This window comes from Hemitrygon akajei, chromosome 32, assembly GCF_048418815.1.
Source record: "Hemitrygon akajei chromosome 32, sHemAka1.3, whole genome shotgun sequence".
In the NCBI taxonomy this organism is placed as follows: Eukaryota; Metazoa; Chordata; class Chondrichthyes; order Myliobatiformes; family Dasyatidae; genus Hemitrygon; species Hemitrygon akajei.
Genome location: NC_133155.1, coordinates 31,704,054 through 31,727,111, shown reverse-complemented (window position 1 = coordinate 31,727,111; position 23,058 = coordinate 31,704,054). Strand labels below are relative to the sequence as shown.

General features: G+C 46.0%; 1 protein-coding gene across 4 annotated transcripts in view; it reads left to right on the top strand.

The window, feature by feature from the left end:
• Nucleotides 1-23,058, top strand: part of map7d1a (MAP7 domain containing 1a) — a 308,464-nt gene that overhangs the window by 199,986 nt on the left and 85,420 nt on the right. For all 4 annotated transcript variants that reach the window (XM_073034371.1, XM_073034373.1, XM_073034372.1 and 1 more), the window contains exons 3-5: nucleotides 9,655-9,723; nucleotides 19,225-19,388; nucleotides 22,271-22,385. In XM_073034371.1, the coding sequence (XP_072890472.1) occupies nucleotides 9,655-9,723; nucleotides 19,225-19,388; nucleotides 22,271-22,385 (348 nt within the window). The remainder of the gene's footprint in view (nucleotides 1-9,654; nucleotides 9,724-19,224; nucleotides 19,389-22,270; nucleotides 22,386-23,058) is intronic.

Below are 23,058 nucleotides of genomic sequence, written 5' to 3'. Positions count from 1 at the left end.
GGTTGAGTGAACTCGGCCTTTTCTCCTTGGAGCGAAGGAGGATGAGAGGTGACCTGATAGAAGTGTATAAGATGATGAGAGGCATTGATCGTGTGGATAGTCAGAGGCTTTCTCCCAGGGCTGAAATAGTTGCCTCAAGAGGACTCAGGTTTAAGGTGCTGGGGAATAGGTACAGAGGAGATGTCAGAGATAAGTTTTTTACTCAGAGAGTGGTGACTGTGTGGAATGGGCTGCCAGCAATGGCGGTGGAGGCGGATACAATAGGGTCTTTTAAGAGGCTTTTAGATAGGTACCTGGAGCTTAGTAAAATAGAAGGCTATAGGTAAGCCTAGTAATTTCTGAGGTAGCAAAATGGTCGGCATAACTTTGTGGGCCGAAGGGCCTGTATTGTGCTGTAGGTTTTCTGTGTTTCTATTTTTCTAATCTTGGAAACTGCCTAATGTAGATGTAGGTTATTGGGTCCCTTAGTCATGCGAGGGATCTTTGAGCCTAGGTAGGTTCTGAAAGCAATGTATTGCCAGCTTATCCACTTAACACCCTCTCTGTCTCCTCAAATACTGCCGTTGAAATCCTCCCCATCCTGTTGTGGCCTGAAGAGTGCAAGGTGATGGTAAGCCGAGACAAAAGTGTTGCCTTCCTTGCTTGTTAGCACGGAGTGAGGTGCTTGGCAGTGAATGAGTTAATGGCAGCTCTTGGCTTTGTCAGGTAGCCGTCAGTTTGCACAGGGGCCAGCTGGGTTGCCAGTTCAGCCGGTCTGCTCCCGTGTCAGCTGCAGCCAGATAGAAAGGCATTGGTATTTTTAATAACACACCTCCTCAGGGGGCAAGTGCAGAGAGCTGCTGATGTGAAAGCACACGCTGTGAAGGTGGTTCTCCCACCCGTTCTGTGTGTCACATCCTGTGCCAGTTTGAACGGACCTGGGAGACAAGGACAGTGCTGTCTGTCTCAAGGTCACTGAGCACCTGAGCCCATGTTCTCTGTCAAAAGATTAAAAAGAGATTAGTACTATTTGCCGCATATATATTGAAACATACGGCAAAATGCTTTGTTTTGCTTCAAACCAAATGGAGGATAGTGCTGGACCACACTTCCATTGCCAGCATAGCGTGCCCACAACTCTCTCACCCTAACCCATACATCTTTGGAACGTGGGAGGAAACCCACTCTACATTATGCCAGCCGCGTAATGTAGTGGTGCATTTTTAAAATTAACATTTCCCTGCTTCTGTATTCTTCGGGCAATTAGGTGCTTGGGTACGTGGAAGTGCCTGAGGTACTGGCGGCTCTCCCTGCAGTTGAGAGTTGGAGTTTTTGCATGACTTTGAATCCTTACCCAAGCATCATTCTGTCAATGGCACCAAATATCATTTCAACATCAAATCTATTGCTTTGCTGCCGCAGTTATATAAAATTTCACATCGTTTGAGTTAGTGATAATAGAAATCTGATTCTGTTTCAAATTCTAAGCAGCCTACAAATTGCCTCACTCTCTCACCTCCCCCACCGTTCCGTCCCATCTGTGATCACTGCAGTGCCTCGAACGGCACCAGAAACTGCAGCGACTGAAGGATGAATGCTAATTTATGTAACACCTTTCACAGCCTCTGACAAGCGAAGTACTTCGCAACAGAGAAGGATTTTAAAAGGCAGAACGCAAGAGATTCAGCAGATGCTGGGAATCCAGAGTAACGCACACAAAATCCTCGAGGAACTCAGCAGGCCAGGCAGCATCCATGGAAAGGAATACTGTTGACATTTTGGCCGAGGCCCTTCATCAGGAGGGGGGAAGCAGCCATTATCCAGCACCACCATAGCATGCCCAAAGCATACCTAACCGTACATCTTCAAAATTTGGGAGGAAGCTAGAGGAAACGCACGTGGTCACAAGGAGAACGTACAAACACTATACTGACAGGAGCAGGAGTTGAACTCCACGACTACACTACTGTGCTGCCCTTCAGCAACAGATGATCATTAGGCCATGTCCTGTGCGGTAAGTGTAGAGCTCCCTCTCTACAACATTGGTGTGTAAACCTAGATTTTTGTGCCAAAATCTCCAGCGTAGAACCCAAACACACAGTCTTTGCAGCCAGGACGTTCCCACTGGCTCAGTGAACCTGTGCTGCCTACAGCTTGGTCTGGGGCCACATTTCAGGAGAGCCGCCGTAACTACTGTATATCGACAACAGCATGGTTGGCGTCGTGCTCATTGCTGAATGAGAATGCCCTGGGGTTTAAAGCTCATTACAGATTCTGGAACAGGCTCTCCACGCTGTCACATGAGCTCAGTGCTGGAAGTGTCATCACATTCCTTAAATGAGCTGTTTAACTGAGGAGCCAACTCTCGGTGAGGTAGACACTGTAGCTCTCGTGACACTGGGGAACAGGGAGATCTCCAAGGTCAACAGTACACTCTTGAGTAACCAACAATCTGAGACAGAGCAGAACCTAAAAAAGATCATGCTGATTAGTCACTGTTCTTTCTCCCTCCCCCCAACTCTTAGAATTTCTCTGCCAGATAAGGTCCCTGCCATCTTTGTGACTATTTGGCTACCATTTCACACCACTGTCACTCTGATACTTTTATTTTGGCTCTGATCTAATTGTATCCTGAAATCACATTGCATGGGTGTGTAGAGGTTAGAATGATTGCTTTACAGCACCAGCGATCATTGATCAGGGTTCAGTTCCTGATACTACTATCTGTCGAGAGATTGTACGTTCTCCCCGTGACCACGTGGGCTTCCTCCTGCTGCTCCGACCTCTTCCCACCTTCCAAAGATGTGCGCTTAGGGTTAGCGAGTCATGAACATGCTATGTTGTCGAAGGAAGTGTGGTGATACTTGCAAGCTGCCCCCGGCACAATCCTTGGACTGTGTTTGTCTTTGATGTAAACAACACATATCACTGTAAGTTTCAGTGTACATGCAGCAAATAAAGCTAATTTTATCTTGTCATTACTTTTGGCTCTTGGCACCTTTCTCATTGCCATCTGCATTTGGCAGTGCTATCTGTCTGGCACTGGTTGGAAGCTCCTTTTTGATCTTGGATCATGAGGCCACTTAGCATACTTTTCCTCCTGTTTCCCAAGTTCTTACACCCATGGTGAGTGGTGTGCTTCACCTTTCAATCTTTCCATCAAAGATTTAATTGAAGGATGTGAATCTCATATGGGGCTTGTCAAGGTAGACGTGGAGCCTCTGTTCCCAGTGGTTGGGGAGTCCAGAACCAGGGAGCCACTGGCTCCAAATTAGGTGTTCAGTGATTCAGTATAGAGATGAGAGATTTCTTCAGAGAATCTGGTGAATCCTCGATGGAACTTCTGCACCTGGAGGGTTGTGAATGCTCAGTCGCTGATGAACAAGTGATCAAAGGATGTGGTTCTGTACAGGAAAATGGTGGTGAAATTAAAAATCCAGCATGACACAAACTGATAGAAAGGGGTGAAGGGGCCAGTCTTTGTGTCCTCATGCATGTGGGCAGCAGGCTCAGCTCTTCAGTCATCTTCTTATCCCAGTATGAAAGCGTGGTGCAGTGCTCACAAATCAGGACTTCCAGGACACAAGAAATAGATTGTGGAGTGGGCCATTTGGTCTGGTCCAGTGGTCAGCAAATTCATGGCTCATCTCTCATCTCAGTGCTACGTCCCAGTACCAGCCTCATATTCCTTCATTCCTTTAATCTCCAACAAAATCTCTCTACATCCTCTACACAGTCCCTGCTGTCCCCTGGCCTGAGTGTCATTAAAACAAAGCATGGAACTACACCACCATTAAAAGCATACACGCACTGCACTGGCAGTGCTCCGTGGTTAGTTGCCCAGACTTCTGAATACAGTGAAGGGAGGAGGGTGGAGGTTCAGCTTGGGCGGGGGGGGGACAACTTGGTGCAGCTCGAAGTTTCCCATTGGCTCAGAGAATGGATTTGCCTTCTTGAAGCTATACTCTGGCCTCTTTATTTGGTATGTCTTGTAACTAATAAAATGGCCACTGAGTGTATGTTCGTGGTCTTCTGCTGCTGTAGCCCATCCATCCACTTCAAGGTGTTACGTGTTGTGCATACAGAGATGCTCGTCTGAAAACCACTGAGGTAACGCGTGGTTATTCGAATTTCTCTCACCTTCCTGTTACCTCTGACCTCTCATTAACGTCATTTTTGCCCACAGAACTGTCGCTCTCTAGAAATCTTTGTTTTCTGCACCATTCTGTGGAGACTGTGTGTAAAAATCCCAGATCAGCAGTTTCAAGATACTCAATAATATTCAATACTCAATAAAGGCACCAATAATATTCCATGATGGAAGTCAATTATATCACATTTCTTCCACATTCTAATGTTTGTTCCGAATGACAACTGAACCTCTTGACCCTATCTGCATGCTTTTAATGCTTTGAGTTGTTGCCACATGATTGACTGGTAAGATATTTGCATTAATGAGCAGGTGTACCTAATAAATTAGCCACTGAGTGTATATTCTTTGGAAGATCTGAAAAGGACCATCTCTGTCCATTAGTAAGGCAACAGTAAATAACACAGAAACGGCCTTTACTTGTGGACAAATCCCAGACCTATTTCATGATGAACCACGGTTACAGGATATGAACTTGCAACCTCTGTCTCTTGTGCTTTCAGGGACAAACCTTTTGAGTTATTTTTGTGACTGAGTATTAAGTAATTTCTTCCTGCTGTACCTAGCCCAGTTCCGATCCATTACAGCAATTCTTTGGTGGAGGGGGAGGGCAGGGGGATGTGCTTCCTGAAATCTAGAGCCAAAGAAAATTCAGCCAAATTGTCTACGTGATCTGTGTCCTGGTGCAAGTGGGATCTGAATGCAGGCAAAGAAGAGAGTGTGAATCCCAGAGACATCCCAGTCCGGTTTGTGCCTCTGGATAGTAGGGCTGACTGCTTTTAAATGGATCCATTCCATCTCCATCTTCAGCCAGCTGTCAATTCCCTGCACATCTTTCTCCATCAATGTCAGCTCCAGGTGTTTGGCATCTTCCTACGGTAGTGTTCCAGGGACTTTTGTTTTTTCTTTAATCCAAGTGAAGTGTATTAGATACCATGGAAACAAGCTGGTTGTGTGTTAGTTCCTGTACCAATCTCTTCTCATTCAGTCTGCCTCTGCCCAGTATTTGAACACCCATTGCTGTTTCTTTTCTGGACATCTGTCTAATTTATTTAGAAACATAGAAAACCTACAGCACAGTACAGTCCCTTCGGCCCACAAAGTTGTGCCGAACATGTCCCAATTTATGGAAGAATGTTGGTAAGGAAATGCCATAATGTTTTGAAGATGAGTTGATTAGAAGTGTAAAGAAACGGTACAGTGGGCAGCACAGTGGTGCTGCTGTTAGTGCTGATGCCACACAGTGCAAATACTCGGATTTGATCCCGAACTTGGCTGCTGTTCCTGTGGAATTTGGACGTTCTTGTGACAGTGCGTTTGCACCATGTGTTCTGGTTTCCTCCCTTATGTAAGGTTGTGCTAGCAGATCAGTCAGCAACTGTAAATCCTACAAAAAGTAGCAGATACTGCCCAGTCTATCACGGGTAAAGCAGTCCCCACCATCCAGCACATCTACACAAAGCGTTGTCGCAGGAAGACAGCATCCATCATCAGGGACCCTCTCCACCCAGGAGATACTCTCCCGCACTGCTGCCATCAGGAAGAAGGTACTGGGGACTCACAGGACCAGGTTCAGGAAGAGTTATTACCCCTCAACAATCAGGAGCTTGAACCAAAGGTGATAACTTCACTTGCCCCATCACTGAAACCTCCCCATAGCCATCAGGCTCTGAAGCAGAGGGGATAACTTCACTTGCCCCATCACTGAAACCTCCCCATAGCCATCAGGCTCTGAAGCAGAGGGGATAACTTCACTTGCCCCATCACTGAAACCTCCCCATAGCCATCAGGCTCTGAAGCAGAGGGGATAACTTCACTTGCCCCATCACTGAAACCTCCCCATAGCCATCAGGCTCTGAGGCAGAGGGGATAACTTCACTTGCCCCATCACTGAAACCTCCCCATAGCCATCAGACTCTGAAGCAGAGGGGATAACTTCACTTGCCCCATCACTGAAACCTCCCCATAGCCATCAGACTCTGAAGCAGAGGGGATAACTTCACTTGCCCCATCACTGAAACCTCCCCATAGCCATCAGGCTCTGAAGCAGAGGGGATAACTTCACTTGCCCCATCACTGAAACCTCCCCATAGCCATCAGGCTCTGAGTCAGAGGGGATAACTTCACTTGCCCCATCACTGAAACCTCCCCATAGCCATCAGGCTCTGAGTCAGAGGGGATAACTTCACTTGCCCCATCACTGAAACCTCCCCATAGCCATCAGGCTCTGAGTCAGAGGGGATAACTTCACTTGCCCCATCACTGAAACCTCCCCATAGCCATCAGGCTCTGAAGCAGAGGGGATAACTTCACTTGCCCCATCACTGAAACCTCCCCATAGCCATCAGACTCTGAAGCAGAGGGGATAACTTCACTTGCCCCATCACTGAAACCTCCCCATAGCCATCAGACTCTGAAGCAGAGGGGATAACTTCACTTGCCCCATCACTGAAACCTCCCCATAGCCATCAGGCTCTGAAGCAGAGGGGATAACTTCACTTGCCCCATCACTGAAACCCCTCCCATAGCCATCAGGCTCTGAAGCAGAGGGGATAACTTCACTTGCCCCATCACTGAAACCCCTCCCATAGCCATCAGGCTCTGAAGCAGAGGGGATAACTTCACTTGCCCCATCACTGAAACCTCCCCATAGCCATCAGGCTCTGAGTCAGAGGGGATAACTTCACTTGCCCCATCACTGAAACCTCCCCATAGCCATCAGACTCTGAAGCAGAGGGGATAACTTCACTTGCCCCATCACTGAAACCTCCCCATAGCCATCAGGCTCTGAGGCAGAGGGGATAACTTCACTTGCCCCATCACTGAAACCTCCCCATAGCCATCAGGCTCTGAAGCAGAGGGGATAACTTCACTTGCCCCATCACTGAAACCTCCCCATAGCCATCAGGCTCTGAAGCAGAGGGGATAACTTCACTTGCCCCATCACTGAAATGTTGCCTCAGCTATGGACTCACTTTCAAGGACTCTTCATCTCATATTCTCGATATTGATTGCTTATTTATTTACTTATTATTTCTTTTTGTTGTTGCACAGTTGTCTTTTGCACATTGGTTGAACACAAGTTGATTCTATTATGGTTACTATTCTGTTGCCAGTTTTTTGAGTTATGCTCATTTGAAAATGAATCTCGGGGTTGTATATGGTAGCATGTATGTACTCCGATAATAAATTTACTTTGAACTTTGACATCACACCTCACTGTTTATACAAGAACAAAAGGGTGTGGTAAGCATGAGTAAGAGGAAGAATAAATTGAAGAATCACAAAGAAATAAGGAAGGAACCAATGAGACTAATGGAATTGCACCCCCTGAGAGCCAGCATGGACTTGGAGGGCTGAATGATCCCTTTGCTTGTCAAAGTACATTTTAAAAACAGAAGCATTAATTGTCTACGTGGGTACTTGACCCTGGGCCACTTTTGAATTAGAATGTGATTGCTCTGGTATCAGTTTCCATCAGTAAACCAGCTTCTCAAATATCCATTTTTCTCAGCTTTAGGTATATTGCATGACAGAGCATCCACCACTGTTGGAGATAAATAATTTGGGATCATCTGGAGCTGTAAAGCATTAAGATTCAAAGATTCAACAAACATTTGTTATCAAAGTATGAATGCGTGTTACACCCCAGAGATTCGTCTTGCCACAGGTGGCCACAAAGCAAAGAAAAACTTGGAACCCGTTAAAAGAAAACTTCAACATGTGGAAACAAAAAGAACCTATCGGACAAATGGCAAAAACAAGGGAGAAATACAGAATAACAGAGTCATTGAACCAGTCAGCTTGCTTCAGTGAAGTTCCGTTTAGTGCTGAGTCGTTCATTGACTGCAGGCCGCCAAGCCAGTCCGCTCTGATCAAAATAGCAACAGAAAAGGAGTTACCAGAAACAAAAAAAAACACATCATAACATGAAGTGCAGAGTCCAGTCGCCAAACTGCATCATTTTGAGCCTTGCCCAAGAGCCAAACGCTGGCACCATCGTCTGGCAGCAGCGAGCGAGAGGAGGAGTGAGACCAGTCAAATGCAGGTGGAAGGCGCTGAACACCCGCTCACCTTCCGCTCCATCCTTGTTGATATCCATCTTGCTCGATGCTTTAATCAGCGAGGTCAGCAAGAAATCAAATTGATCGTGGGTTCACGGCCCACCTCTAGAATTCTTGACACTCCTCCTGAAACCTCACTGAATTCCCTCGGAGACAGCAAAACGCCAGGTCGCTCAATCAGCCCGAAACACACCATCAAAATGTAAATCCCATGTCCCAATAGTATTAGAAACATATTTGAAAGAAGCAGCAGCAAAGAACTGTCTGAAGGATGATGCCTTTGGTCACCTTGTTTGCTGCTGCCATCTTCCTCAGTTCTAACCACTATGCTAATGTGCTACCATACGCATGGCAGAAGGGAATAATGTATGAAGCTGGGAGGTGGGTGGGGGGGGGGAGGCAGAGGGCTGAAGAATACAGCAATGCAGGGAACATAGCATTCAATTTGTCCAAGGCATGAATACCCTAAGTACATTTTGGATATGATGATATGCTACCTCATATGATGGCACAATATGATATATGATAAACTTTGAAAATTTCTAGATGTGTGGTGTAGAGTATGTTGACTGGTTGCACCATGGCTTGGTAGGGAAACAGCAATGCCCTTATGTGGTAAAACCTCCAAAAAGCAGTGGATACAGCCTAGTCCATCATGGTTCAAGCCCTCCCCACCATTGAGCACACCTATGTGAAGTGCTGTCGCAGCATCCATCATCGAGGACCCCACCGCCCGGGACATGCCCTATTCTCGCAGCTGCCCTCAGGAAGAAGGTGCAGGAGCTTCAGAACTCACACCACCAGGTTCAGGAACAGTTACTACCCCTCAACCATGAGGCTCTTGATCCAGAGGGGATAACTTCACTCAGCTTCACTCACTCAATCACTGAGCTGTTTGCCCACAACCTTTGGACTTACTTCTGAGGACTCTTCCCTTCACGTTTTTGATATGTATTGCTTGCTTGTTTGTTTGTTTATTGATTTATTTCCCTCCCTTTCGAATTTGCACAATTTGTTGTCTTTTGTACGCTGGTTGTTTGTCCATCCTGTTGGGTGCGGTCTTTCATTGATTTCATTGTGTTTCTTGTAGTTTCTGTGATTTCCCGCAAGAAAATGAATCTCAAGTGTCATATACGGTGACATGTATGTAGTTTGTTAATAAATTAACTTTGAACTTTGAAGCACGGTTGAAGAGAAGGGGTGGCTTTGGCACTGTGATTTTCAAACTCTCCTTCCCTGGGAGCGATGAGGAGTGAGAAGGATCTTCATCTTCTTCCTAGCTCTGCCGTTCACTGGACTGGAGGAACCTGAAGGTGTTGGCCCTTTGCAGTTTTGTTGACCAGCATTTTTTGCTCCTACCCCTCTCACACAACACGAACCGGTGTTCCCACTGGGAGCTGCCTGCCAGTGCGTTAGGCACGATGGAACAGTAGTAACTCTTCTCTCTCAATCTGCTTCCAGATGCTCTGAAGGTAGAGGAGAGGCAGCGGCTTGCTAGACAGCGCAGGGAGGAACGGGCCAAAACTCTCGGTAAGAATTGTAATCTGAATTTCTTTCATTCTGCTCTGCTCTGTGTGATGCTGCTACAAGGAAGCTTCTCATTATACCCGTGTATGTGCATGTACTTGTGCATATGACTATAAGCTCAGACTCGGCTTTGGTGTGATGCTTCTGGCAGGTCAAAGTCAGTGAGATTTCATGGGACAGAGTTTCACTATTGCAATTCATTTATCTTCTTCTGCTTGTTGGATGATTGCATTTCTTACATTAATGGCTAAAAGATCTATTTTGTTGAATTGGAAAGAAATTAATCCCCCTACCATATTTCATTGGTTTTCTCAAACTATGTTATGTCTAAATTTGGAAAAAATTAAAAGTGTCATATATGACCCTTCTATTAAATTTGAAAAGACTTGAAGGCCATTTATTCAATATTTTCACATGATGTAATTTGACCCTGTTCCAATCCTATTTGTTTTTCCGGTTTTGATTATATATATGTTGAAAGGATCGGAGTTGGTGACACTGATGATTCTTTGTCTTTTTATAGATACTATAAACAGCCCATTTTTTCCCCCTTTTTTCCTTTTTTTTCTTTATTAGTTAGTGGTTAGTTTGTTAGATTAGTTTTTCTTGGGGTAATAATATTTTTTTTTCTCTTTCTCTTTTTTCTCTTTTTCTTTTTTCTGTTTTTTTTCAACATGATATACCTAGTTTTTTTTGTCTCGTCCATATGATATTTGTATCATTCATGATTTGGGAAGACTTAACTATATTGTACTTATTGCTTGTGTATCCTTTTATGTTCATTTTAATTTTATAATTTTGTAATCCTGATAACTATGTATTAATCTTACCATGTTGATATTAATAAAAAGATTGAAAAAGAAAGAAAGAAAGGAATCATTGTAAGCTGGAATGGGCTAATTTGTCTCACAATGACACAGGCAGTAGAGCCACTGCCACACAGAGACCCAGGTTCAACATTGACCTCTACTGCTGTCTGTGTGAAGTTTGTACATTGTCCATGTGGGCTTGAGGATTTCCTCTGGGTGTTCCAATTTCCTCCCATCTTCTATCGATAATATGGGTTGGTAGGCTAATCCACCACCATCAATTGCCTCTAATCCATAGGTTGAATCTGGCAAAATTGTTGAGAATGTGGGGAGAATAGGTTACAGGGAAAATTGGTAGGTTCAGGGAATTGCCAACATAGTATCTGTTAGTGGCTCCAAAGGACTTTTTATGTTGTGAGGAAATTGGAAATAAGGTGGATTTGCGTGTATCAGTGTTGAAATAGCGCTACAGACAACATGATTATTGGATTATGTTTAAGCAAAATTCAGATCAGCAAGTGCAAATAATAAAATTAATTTATGATGATGATTGTTTAATTTAAAAGATTGGCATCTGAGGATGAATCTGTTAGGTGATCCAGTAAACAGTAGTTGAAGTAATGGCCCCCTCCAACTTCATCAGAATCAGATTGTAGAGTGCTTCAGAATCCCGTCATTGTGTTGAACGCCAGCAACTGTACTGACCACTCCAGTCACAAATAAGAAGTCATTTCAGGTTGGATGCCATTCACGCAAAGTGCTGGAGGAACTCAGCAGGTCAGGCAGCATCTATGGAGAGGTGTAAAGAGTTGACATTTCAGGCCGAGACCCTTCATCGGGACTGCAGAATCTCGTGCTGAAGAATATTGTTCAGCTGTTGCCTCTGACGGCACTGCAGGAGCAGCGGTGGCTCAGTGTACTGCAGGCTGTGGGGGGCTGATTGCACGGCAGCTTGTGATATTGAATGGCAGATCAGCCTAGAAGTAGCTGGTTCAACCCAATAGAAGTGGAATTCAGTTCTTGTTCCAAGTGTCAGATGGTGGCAGGTGGTTCATTAACCGGGAAAGGGAGAGGTAGAAGAGGATGAAGAATCATAAACTCTGCCTTGCAAGAACATATGGTGCAGGGGTTAGCATAACAGCATTTACGGTGCAGGCGATCCAGGTCCAATTCCTGCCACTGTGTGTAAGGGGTTTCTACGTTCTGCCCGTGACTGTGTGGGTTGCTTTTGGGTGCTCCGGGTTCCACCCACATTCCAAAGGCGTGTGGGTTAGTAGGTTAATTGGGTGTATAGTTAGGCAACGCAGGCTTGTTGGGCTGGAAGGACCTGTTAACCCTGCTTACATCTCTAAATAAAGTGAAATAAAAATGAGGCAACAGTTGGGACTAATTAGACGGGTAACAACTGTTGGTATGCCAGAAAGAAAAAGTAGTTAAAAGATCTGTCACGGAGAGCATTCAATCTTCGATGTAGTGAGGGTGTTGGTGGGGTGACTGTACACTGGAAGATGAAGAAATGATGAAAGAAGTTGGTCTTACCCGTGGGGCATCTATCAGCCTTACAGACTGACTGGGGATTGGAGAAATGCTGCAGGGCTGCCTAGAGGCTTTTCACCTCTTCAGTTTTTTGCAAAATTCATCACTAGTGAATATTTCATCAGCTTGTTGGATAGAAAGCAGCGACTCATGAATTTTTTACTTGATGACCATGACCACATGAAGCTGAAGACATCATTATGCAACAAGAACTAATTAAAAAAATACATCTTCATAATTGAAGCAGCTTTCAAGGGGCTCTGTGTCGGCCATTAGAACAGGCCACTTGTGGATGCTGATTAAGCTTTCAGTTCCTCGCTGATGGTGGGGGTCAGTGGCTCATTTCTGTGATGCCCGTTTAATCCAGAGACCTGTTGTAGGTACATGGATAGCTCTGCCACGTATCCAGCACACTGAGTGAGTGGCACTGACTCAAAGCACGGCACTCACTGTAGCATTGCACTGCTGAATAGGAAGCTTAAACAGGTGAGATAACCATTGAAGAATGGGTCAGAAAATGGAGAAGAGGGAGCTAGCTCAACGTAGATATAGCAGAGAGACTGGTCCAAGTCCACACTTGCTGTCAACCACCATAGAGTACAGAAACAGGCCCTTCAGCCCACAATGTCTGTGCTGACTGAAGCATGACTTTGCACTAACCCTGCATTAATCCCAGTTTAAATTCTCATCCACAGCCCCCACCTATGATGCTGTCACTTACCTGTACACCAGGGGCAACTTACCTGCCAACCTTCACACCTTTGGGATCTTAGGAACCCGGAACACCCAGAGGAATCTCATGCAGTCACTGACTGAGATAATGTGCAAACGCTACACAGACAGCGCCAGAGATCAGGGATTGAAGCCGGCTCCTGGTAGGGGCTCTTCCAGCTGTACAGAGCTGGTTCAGGTTCAGTCTGTGATCTTGCCTACAGCCAGCCCTACAACCCCTTCTCCATCCAATTAGTATAAGGGGCTTTTTCCTTCCTACTCACAAGGTACAGTTGGCAAGGTGCAGCACTGCAAAGTATTGATGAAACACGTCAGTAGAAAGGGAGTTCTGAAACTTATCCTGAAGATGCACGGTACCTCTGCCCAGAGTTATAACTAACAAAGTGTTTGTCTCTCTAAAAAACACAAATTGAAATGCAGTTAAAGTGTTATTAACTACTTTGTGTAGAGTGAGGGGGCAGCGTCTGTTAAAGGTGAAGAGGTGACCAGTGCTTGTTCAAGTGGTATGAAGTAGATTGAAGAGGGGATAAGATGTAGGTGATGTAACAGAAGTGAAACGGAGACACCTGTTTCTCCCTTGTCAGGGAGAGAGCGAGCCTGTGGTATGTCGAATGCCGGGTGAACAGTGTAGTCTTTGGGGTAACTGCGAGTCCGTGTCTCTGCTGTTCCTTTGCTCACACTCGAGTGCTCGGTGGCGGGTGCTGATGCTTTTATATCTGGTGGGGGGACGGGGATCGTTGCTTGTTGCCACTTACGCGCGGGAGGGAGGGGAGCTGAGGGGGACTTTGGGGTTCTGACATTTAACTGTCATCCATTCTTTGGGGGCACTTCTTTGTTTTCGTGGATGTCTGCGAAGAAAAAGCATTTCAGGATGTATATTGTATACATTTCTCTGTCATTAAAGATACCTTTGAAACATAATTAGATCGGAGTAGGAGGGAGATTTTTTTGCTGGCCTGTCTGCTCTGTACAAATGCAGACACTTCTTGCTTATGTACTAGTGTCCTTGGAAAGGGCAGGAGTCGATTGCTGCCCTGGACTATGCTGGGAACATACTTGCCTCTGAGACCTGAGCGCAAATCCTGACCGTCATACAGTGCAGTTCCGAGTGAGTGCTGCACTGTCCGAGTTGATATCTTTTTCATGGTTTAAAGCAGACTTCATAAATCCCATTGGAGTGAACAACGAGTAGCTGATTCCCGATTATTTATTTAAACGTACAGCATAGTAACACGCCCTTCCAGCCCATGAGCTCCACCCATGTGACCAGTTAACCTACTAACCTGTACGTCTTTGGAACGTGGGAGGAAAGCAGAGTGCCCGGGGGAAACTCACAGGGTCACAGGGCGAATGTACAGACTGCTCAGAGACAGCAGTGGGAATTGAACCCAGGTTACCAGCACTGTAAAAGCGTTATGCTAACTGCCGTGTCTCTGTGCTGCCCAGTTGTAATGATAATGATCACAGGGTAAGTGTTAGCAGGATTCTGGGGCACTTGCTTGGGTGCTTTTTGTATCCCCTCTCAGACCAACGGGGGTTCCAATAGATGGCCATTCTTACAGCTTAATCGGATGGTGTGGCAGGAGAAAGGTGGTGTTGTTTGTCCTTTGGAGTCGAAGACGACCACGACTTCTGTCAGGTGGAGGGTTTGTGACTGTGGGTCCGGAGGTGAGGCCAATCCGGGCCCTGAAAGCTCGCCCACATGTGGGACACACGAGGGTAGGTGCTGCAGTGGAAGTGGAGGTAGCTCGAGCCTTGCGCGCGGCGCGTTTCCTCTGAGCCTCTGCGGTGCGTCTGATTTCTGCTGCATACGCTCCTTTAGTGGTCTTGCTCCACCTGGTTGGGCGGTCCAGAGCAAGCGATTCCCAGTTACTGGGATTGATGTTGAGGTCTTTGAGGGACACTTTGAGTCAGTTTTTGAAATGTTTCTTCTGCCCTCCAACTGAGCGCTTGCCCTGGCTCAGCTGTCCATACAGCAGCTGTTTTGGTAGTCGACTGTCAGACATCCTGACGACATGGCCAGCCCATCTGGCTTGGGCTTTCTGTCGGAGGGTGTAGACGCTGTGGGTGCTAGCCCGCTCCAGGACCTCCGTGTCTGGGACTTCGTCCTGCCATCGTACGTGGAGAAGTCTGCGGAGGCAGCTCAAGTGGAAGTGGTTGAGCTGTTTAGCGTGTCTGCTGTAGACAGTCCAGGTCTCACTGGCATAGAGGAGGGTGGTGAGAAACACTGCTCGGTAGACCTTCAGCTTGGTGGTAAGGCTGAGTCCTCTCTGCTCCCATACATTCTCACGGAGTCTCCCAAAGGCGGCACTGGCTTTGGCAATTCTGTTGCTGATCTCTGCATCTATGTTCACCGCTCATGATAGAGTACTGCCCAGATAAGTAAAGCTGTCGACTGTCAGTAGCTTCTGCCCCTTTACTGTGATGTGTGGTTCCTGGTAGGGCTTTCCGGGTGCGGGCTGGTACATAACTTCGGTCTTTTTGGTGCTGATTGTAAGTCCGAAGTTGTCACAGGCTCATGAGAGGCAGTCCATTTCTGGTTGCATCTTCTGCTCTGTGCTGGCTTTGAGGGCGCAATCATCAGCGAATAAGAGGTCTCTGACGACGGTCTCCTTTATCTTTGTAACAGCCTGTAGACGCCGGAGGTTGAATAGCCCACTGCCAGTCCCGTATCTGACGTGTATACCATCCTGACAATCACGGAAGGCATCATTCAGCATAGCAGAGAAGACCATGCTAAAGAGTGTAGGGGCGAGAACGCATCCTTGCTTCACACCGTTCGTCACTGGGAAGGCTTCTGACTCTTCACCATCATCCAAAACTTTCACCATCGTGCCATCGTGGAACTGCTGAACAATCGTGATGAACCTGCTAGGGCAGCCAAACTTCTCCATTATCTTCCATAAGCCATCTCTGCTGACCGTATCAAATGCCTTGGTCAGATCGACGAAGGTCATAAAGAGGTCATTGTGCTGCTCTTGACATTTTTCCTGGAGTTGGCGTGCAGCAAATATCACGTCGACAGTTCCACGCTCTGCACGGAAGCCACACTGGCTTTCTGGGAGGAGACCTTGCTCAAGGTGTTGGAGAAGGCGATTAAGCAGGACACGAGCCAAGATCTTCCCAGCTATGGACAGGAGGGAGATGCCCGGTGATTGTCACAAGACTGGCGGTTGCCTTTCCTCTTGTAGATCTGGACTATGCTGGCATCTTTCAACTGTTGCGGGACCTTTCCTTCGTTCCACAAAGACTGGAAGATCTCAGTCAGCTGCTGCATCATGAATGGGCCTCCTGCTTTGTAGACTTCAGCAGGGATTGCATCTGGTCCTGGTGCTTTGCTACAAGAAAGTTGCCTAATGGCTTTTCTGACTTCTTCTTCTGTGGGGAGGTTGTCAAGGTCCAGGTTGATCTCCACCTGAGGTAGGCGAGCAATGGCCTCATCATTGATTTTGGCAGGGCGGTTGAGGACCTGGTTGAAGTGTTCAGCCCATCTCTCCAAAATTTGCTTTTTCTCTGTCAGCAGCCGAGTCCCATCTGCACTGAGGAGGGGGGAGGAGCCAGAGGACTGAGAAACATACATAGCCTTCAAAGCGTCATAGAAACGCTTGGTGTCATGACTGTCTGCGTAGCCCTAGATCTCATCGGCCTTATTGCTGAACCAGACATCCTGCATCTCACGGAGTTCTTCTGCACTTTCCATCTTGCACTGGCGAAGGCATCTATCTTTGCTTGTGATGTGGGATCGTTCTGGTGTGCTCTGAACAGTTGGTGTTTCTCTGACAACAGTGCCTGTATCTCCTCGTCGTTCTCATCAAACCAGTCTTGATGTCTATGGATTGCTGGTCCGAGGTGTTCGAGAGCGGTAGAGTAGACTGCATCTCTGAACGCCGTCCACTGCTCTTCAATGCTGGTGTGGTCATCCTGGGGTGTGTCAAGCAGCCTGCTATCTAGGTCTTCACAAAATTCTTCTGCAACTACACTGCTGTTCAGCTTGGAGACATTGAGCCTCTTTGCAGTCTTCTGACCTTGAGGTCTTCTAACAGGCAGGATGCGAAGTTTAAACTTGGACACTATGAGCCGATGATCCGTCCAGCAGTCGGCACCACACATGGCCTTTGTCACTCTCACATCCTGCCAGTCCCTCTTTCTGGTGATGACATAGTCATTCAGATGCCAGTGCCTAGAGTGTGGATGCATCCAAGATGTCTTGTTACGGGTAGGGAGGCGGAATAGGGTGTTGGTGATGACAAGGTCCAAACCCAGGAGAAAGGTAAAGAGTATTGGACTGCTGGCACGGAAAATCGACGGGGATAAAAAAATGACTGGTGGATAGCTTAATGGGTCAGGAGTAAAGTCTCCTGCTGATAATTGGAACTTCTAGGCTGACAAGTGAATTATTTGTGTTAGTCTTGCTACTAGGCAAAATATCATCAGTGAGGGGCGTTCCTTCAGGGGAAAGCTTATTGAGTTCATCACCAAAGGTATTCTCTCAGCCAGTGATTAAAACTAATCAGCCATTTCAGAATGTTTATTAGAAACATTAAATTATTTTCTTTCTGTGGCTGATTATAAAGATCCTTTAAACCAGGGGTTCCCAACCTTTTTTATGCATGGGCCTATACCATCAAGGAAGCAGTCCACCGACCCCAGGTTGGGAACCTGGATAAGGATCCTGATATGGATCAGGATAAGACTCGAAAGTTGGTCTGAAATTTTTTTTTTCATTGACAAGAATTTGAACTAGTGTCAGATGTCAAGCAGTTGGCAGATGTGTCTATACTTTGGGAGTAATTCACTATTTCGGACAGAGGTGCCAGTTTGGTTCATTTCCCTCCCTGTGCTGACTCTACAGCTGAGCTCCTAATGAAAGGACGTCACCAAGGAGAGACCAGCTCCCAACCCAATAGGTGGGCTGATAGTTGCTAACTCTTCACCTTCTCCAATCAGTTCTCTTCCAATGCCTCCCTTACCCCCACTCCCCTTTCACCCAAAAAAACTCCTCCACCTTTCAGCTTTCAAAAGAGTGCTGGAATACACAGGGCAAAAGTCTATTCGGACTCTAGAAAATGAGATCACAACCAATCTGTATCTTATGCTGTTGTTTCATACCCCATTAAAAACTCCAAAAGCTTTGGCTGACTCTCAGTGCCACCCTGCTGTGGACTCCATGTGTTTGGGAATTCAGTTGGGCACCCATGGCTGTGTCAGTGCCAGGTAATTGGTGTTTGTCCCCTTTGAAACCTGATATCAATAATCTTTGGATTATTTAACACAAAACACTTCCATGTGACCCCGGAATGCTTTCCACAGATGGGGCTGGTCCGAGATCCCTCTGGTGCATTGTAGAGGGACATGGACCTCATTGTCCTGGGGTGCTTGTGACCAGACACTCCCAGGAGAGTGTGAATCTACCCCTGCTGTAACTGGGAAGCCTGTAATGCATTGTAAATGAAATACCTGCTTATGTCCCTCTCCAGCCCAAGTTTGACCCTACCCGGGGCTTATGACAGATCTGCGGATCTTGGCCATGGATACATGACTTATGGCGCAGTGGGTCAGCAGACAAACCAGTTACTGGCTTGCCCCATCACCACCATTCTGGGTGCACTGGTGCGGCGTGGAGTGTGTCACTGCATTACCATTTACTGCGTGTCTTACCAGGTTCTGCAGTGTTCCTGCTACTTACAGCCAGTGACATCAACTGCAATGAGGTAACTATGCACTCAGTCCATGCACGGCTGATTGATGGTTTCACTTTCACCTCCTTTCCTGCAAGTTAATCTCTCTCACATTCTCGTCTGGGATTCCCACAAACTGAGCTGGTCAGCAGGAAGGAAGGAAGTGAAATGTCCAGTTTCATTCGGTTCTCAAATAATGAATTCTTGGTGCTCATGTTTGTCATTTTTATCTTTTCCTCCTGCACTCTGTTCTTTCCTTCTTGGTCCCTCCTCTTCCTCTGTCCCTCTTTCCTTCTTCTCCACGGTCCTGTCTTCCCTGCTATCCTCCATCTATTTTTTTTACCCCTCTCTCCCTTGCTTTCTTGCTCACCTCTTCTCTCCATTATGTTTTTTCTGTTTCTCCTTTTATCTCATTTTCTGCCCCCTTTTCTGCATTTTTTCCTTCTCCATCTCTCTCTGTCTTTATCTTTTTCTATCTCTAACCCACATTTGCCTCTGTGCTTTCTTTCTTCTCTATTGTGTATCTCTTTCTCTTTTCAACTACCTACCTCTCTCTGTTAACCTTGCTCTCTGTCACACTCTCACTCCCTCATTCTCCTCTGTTTAACTATCTCACTCTTCCTATCTCTGTTTCCCACCCTCTATTTCACTCTCTCTCTCCCACCCCTCCCCCATTTATCTATCCTACCCTACCTCACTCCACCTCTCCACTTGCCTTCATCTTTCTGTCTATGCAATTAATCTCCCAGCTACAAAGAAATCAATATGGCTGGAAAGGGAAGAAAAGGCGAAGGTGCTTCGAGAGAAGCAGATGGAGGATCGGAGGAAGAGGTTAGAAGAACAACGGCTGAAAATAGAGAAGCGACGAGCCATACTGGAGGAACAGCAACGACTAAAGCTGCAGAAAAACAAGGTGTGTATGATCACAGTTTTGCTGCAGGATTGGTTGTAGTTGGGAAAACCTGGAATTGGAAGCATGGCTTCTCTAACATGAGAGGCTGAAGCCTGTGATTGAACTACAGCCTCCACAGATATTCAGGCTGTAACTTGGTGAAGGTCACCACGTGTTGTCAAGATCCCTATGCAGTTACTTCATTGGCTTCCTTTTAAGAGACACAACTATCAGCAGAGTCCCATTAGCAGAGTCACTAACTCTAGTGTGTGACCCCTGCTGCCATACCAAGCCCTTTATATATTGGTCTTAGTAGAAATAGCTGCTAACAAGCTTTGCGATTTGTGTGAAACTAGATTAATTGCCTCCAAGCGATGATTAAGATATAATTTTAAATATATGAGATAAAAGCAAATCATTTTGCTTTTCTCCATTCAAGTGGTTTTGGGACAAGTTATTAGACAGTTAACAGGCAGGCAGGAATAAAAGCTGAGAGCACTGGAGGTTCTCAGCAGGTCAGGCAGCATCTATAGAGAGATAAAAAAGAGTTAATATTTCAGAACTACAACCTTTTCTCAGAACAAGAATCAAGTTACAGTGAAGGTGGAGGGGGTCAAGGGAACAAAGCAAATGTCTAAAATGAAAACGAATGTTAGAACTACTCTGAAGATCAGGCAGCATTGGTGGAGAGGGAAAGTGGCTCATTCTGCAAACAGAACAGGCTGGTTATCTGAAATTCTAATTCTTATTGAATCCTGAGGGCTGTAGTATGCTAAAATGGAAGGTGAGATATTGTTCCTCGAGCTTACATTGAGCTTTCTTGGAGCAGTGTAAAAATTATAGGGTTATCATTACACACCACGGAAAAAGCCTCTTGGCCCAACTCTTCCATGCCAAGCAAGTTGTCTACTTGAGCTAGTGTGATTTTCCTGTGCTTGGTCCATATTCCTCCTGGCATTTTGTATCCATATGCCTGTCTTTTAAATATAACTATATCCCTCTTCACCACTTCCTCTTGCAGCTAGTTCTATATACCCACCACCAGGCAGGGTTTAGGGCTGGAGTGGGATGAATAATTAAAATGAATTGAAGTGACAGGCAACTGCAAGTTCAGGGTTAGATTTGCATTGAGATGTTCTACAAAGCAGTCAACCAATCTGCATTTGTTTTCTCCAAATTCAGGTTTCATTGAACACCACACGCAGTCAGGTTATTTGGTTCATCTAGTGCATGCCAGCCTGGTCCCTGCACCCAGACTGTAACCCTCCACACCACACCCCCTTCTATCTACTTACCCAAACTTCCCGTAAACGTTACAATTGAAATTGCACCTACCACTCACTCCACATTCACGCCACCCTCTGAGTGAAGAATCACCACCCAAGGACCTTCCTATCCTTCGCCATACTTAATCCTGAAACTAATGGAATTATGATCACTGGATCCAATGTGTCCACCTGATCACACTTCGGTCACCTGCCCAGTCTCATTCCCTAAGAGCAGATCTCGTATCGTGCTCTCTCTCTCTCTCTCTCTTCTACATGTTGATGAAGGAAACATTCCTGAACATATTTGACAAAACACTGTCCCAATCAGTCCCTTTGCCGTATGGAAGTCCCGGTCGATATGTAGAACGTTAAAATCACTTACTATCACAAACTTAGTATGTTTCTTGCAAATGTCTGTTTTCTCCCTACATTTGCTCCTTTAAATCCTGCTGGCTATTGGGAGGTCTATTATAAAGTCCCACTTACGTAGTCACCCCATTTTTATTCTTCATTTTCCCTCAGTAGATGGGCTTTCCAGTATGTCCTGTCTGAACACTGGCGTGACATTCAGTCCTCTCAGAGCTCTGCCATGAGATTTTCCCTGATGAATAATACCATGCCTCCCCACTATCATGTCTAAAGCAGCAGAACCCCAGAACATTGAGCTGCTAGTCCTGCCCCTTCCTGGAGCCAAGTCTTCACTAATGGCTACAATATCGTAATTCCATGTGCTGATCCGTGCTCTTAAGTTCATCTGCCCTTAACTGCAATACTCCTTTGCTTGAAACCGACATAGAACAATAGTCCCAGCATGCTTAACCTTTTGGTTTTTGTCTTTGCTTGTAGACTTAGCATGTTCTTTTCCCACAGCCACTCCAGCCACCCTGTTTCCCACATTCCTGCAGCTCTAGTTCACCACCACCCCCGGAGTAACAGTAGAAAACCTTCCTACAAGGATATTGGTTCCCCTGCACCTCAGGTACAAGCCATCCTGTTGGTACAGGTCCCATCTGCCCACTGGTTCGGGTACAAACATATCTTTTTTATGGTATTTCAGACTTGTCACTGAGCTTACGAGTTCACTCGACTGGGAAAAAGTGCAAGTGATTTGCTGCAATATTTGGAAGTATGTCTCCATCAGTAGACTGTGGGGAAGTGGTAAAGGGACAGTTCTGAAAAAGTTTGGGAGAGTGTTGAGAGAAAGCAGTTGATGGTGAAGGGAATCTGGGATGGTCCCTATCAAAAGTAATTGAGGTGGGGGTTTGATGAGCAGGAGCTCAGTTTAACAACTCAGTCTGAAGATGGCACTGCTGAAAATGCCCCAAGCCATTAATAGTACGTGGAGCATCTGTCTAAGATATGTGCTCCAGACTCAAGAATGGAATTTGAATCTCAAATATCTAACCCGGGAAAGAGAGCTGCCAATCTTGTCACAAATGAAGCCCTGGTACGTGACATGATCAACAAGTAGCAGGCCTTGTGACTCAATGTTCCAGTTTCTTCATCAAAGCCAAAGGTTTCTATTTTGTTGAAAGAATGGAAGTGCATTTCCTAAACTTTGACAAGACTTGGCAGCCATCTCTGTTCCCGGGCACTCTGCTCGAATCAATCGTCTCACCCATTGTGTTTCTGCAGGAACGTTATGAATCAGTGGTGCAGAGATCAACCAAGAAGACCTGGGCCGAAATCCGTCAGCAGAGGTGGTCCTGGGCTGGAGCCCTCTCACGAGGTCTGAGTGTGCATAAAGAGAGTGAGTTTATTCATTGGGGATTCCAGTCGAATCCATGGCCATTCCATGGTTAACTTGTGGTTCACCAGTTATATAAAATAACCTTTCCCGTTATGAAGGTAAAAGTCCAGTCCCTAATGGATTTCAGCTTGTGTATTGGTTCAGGTGCAAACATATCTTCTTTGTGGAGGTGTAGATTTGTCTGTGAGAGAGTCTTTATGTGTGTGTATTTGTAAATAGAAGTAGCTGCACACGGTTTGATAGGACTGTGTGGTGCGTGCAGCCAATGGGATGGATGCTGTCATGTGACTCTCCTTGCCCAGTGCAAAGAGGTCAGGAGCCTGGACTGAAAATTGTTCGTCTTTTAATTCTGTAACTCGGGTCACTGGAAACCACAGCTGTATTCACTTGGACAACAATTATTGTTAAGTATTTACATGGCCTTTATTAATCTTCTGATATTTTATAGCAGTCACAGAAATAGGGGAGATGACTGGAGGATCATTTGGGAGGAGGCGTCAGAAGGGTTTGTTGATGTGAAGTTGTTTGGAATTGGTGTTTGAAGAATGTGCGATCTGCTTAGCCACAACTCATTCCATCCAATAATCTGTTAGCTGGAGACAGACTCGATGTGGACCAAGGCTCCTTTCATATTTATCATTTTGCTTCACCTCATCTCAGTAGTTGAAACAGC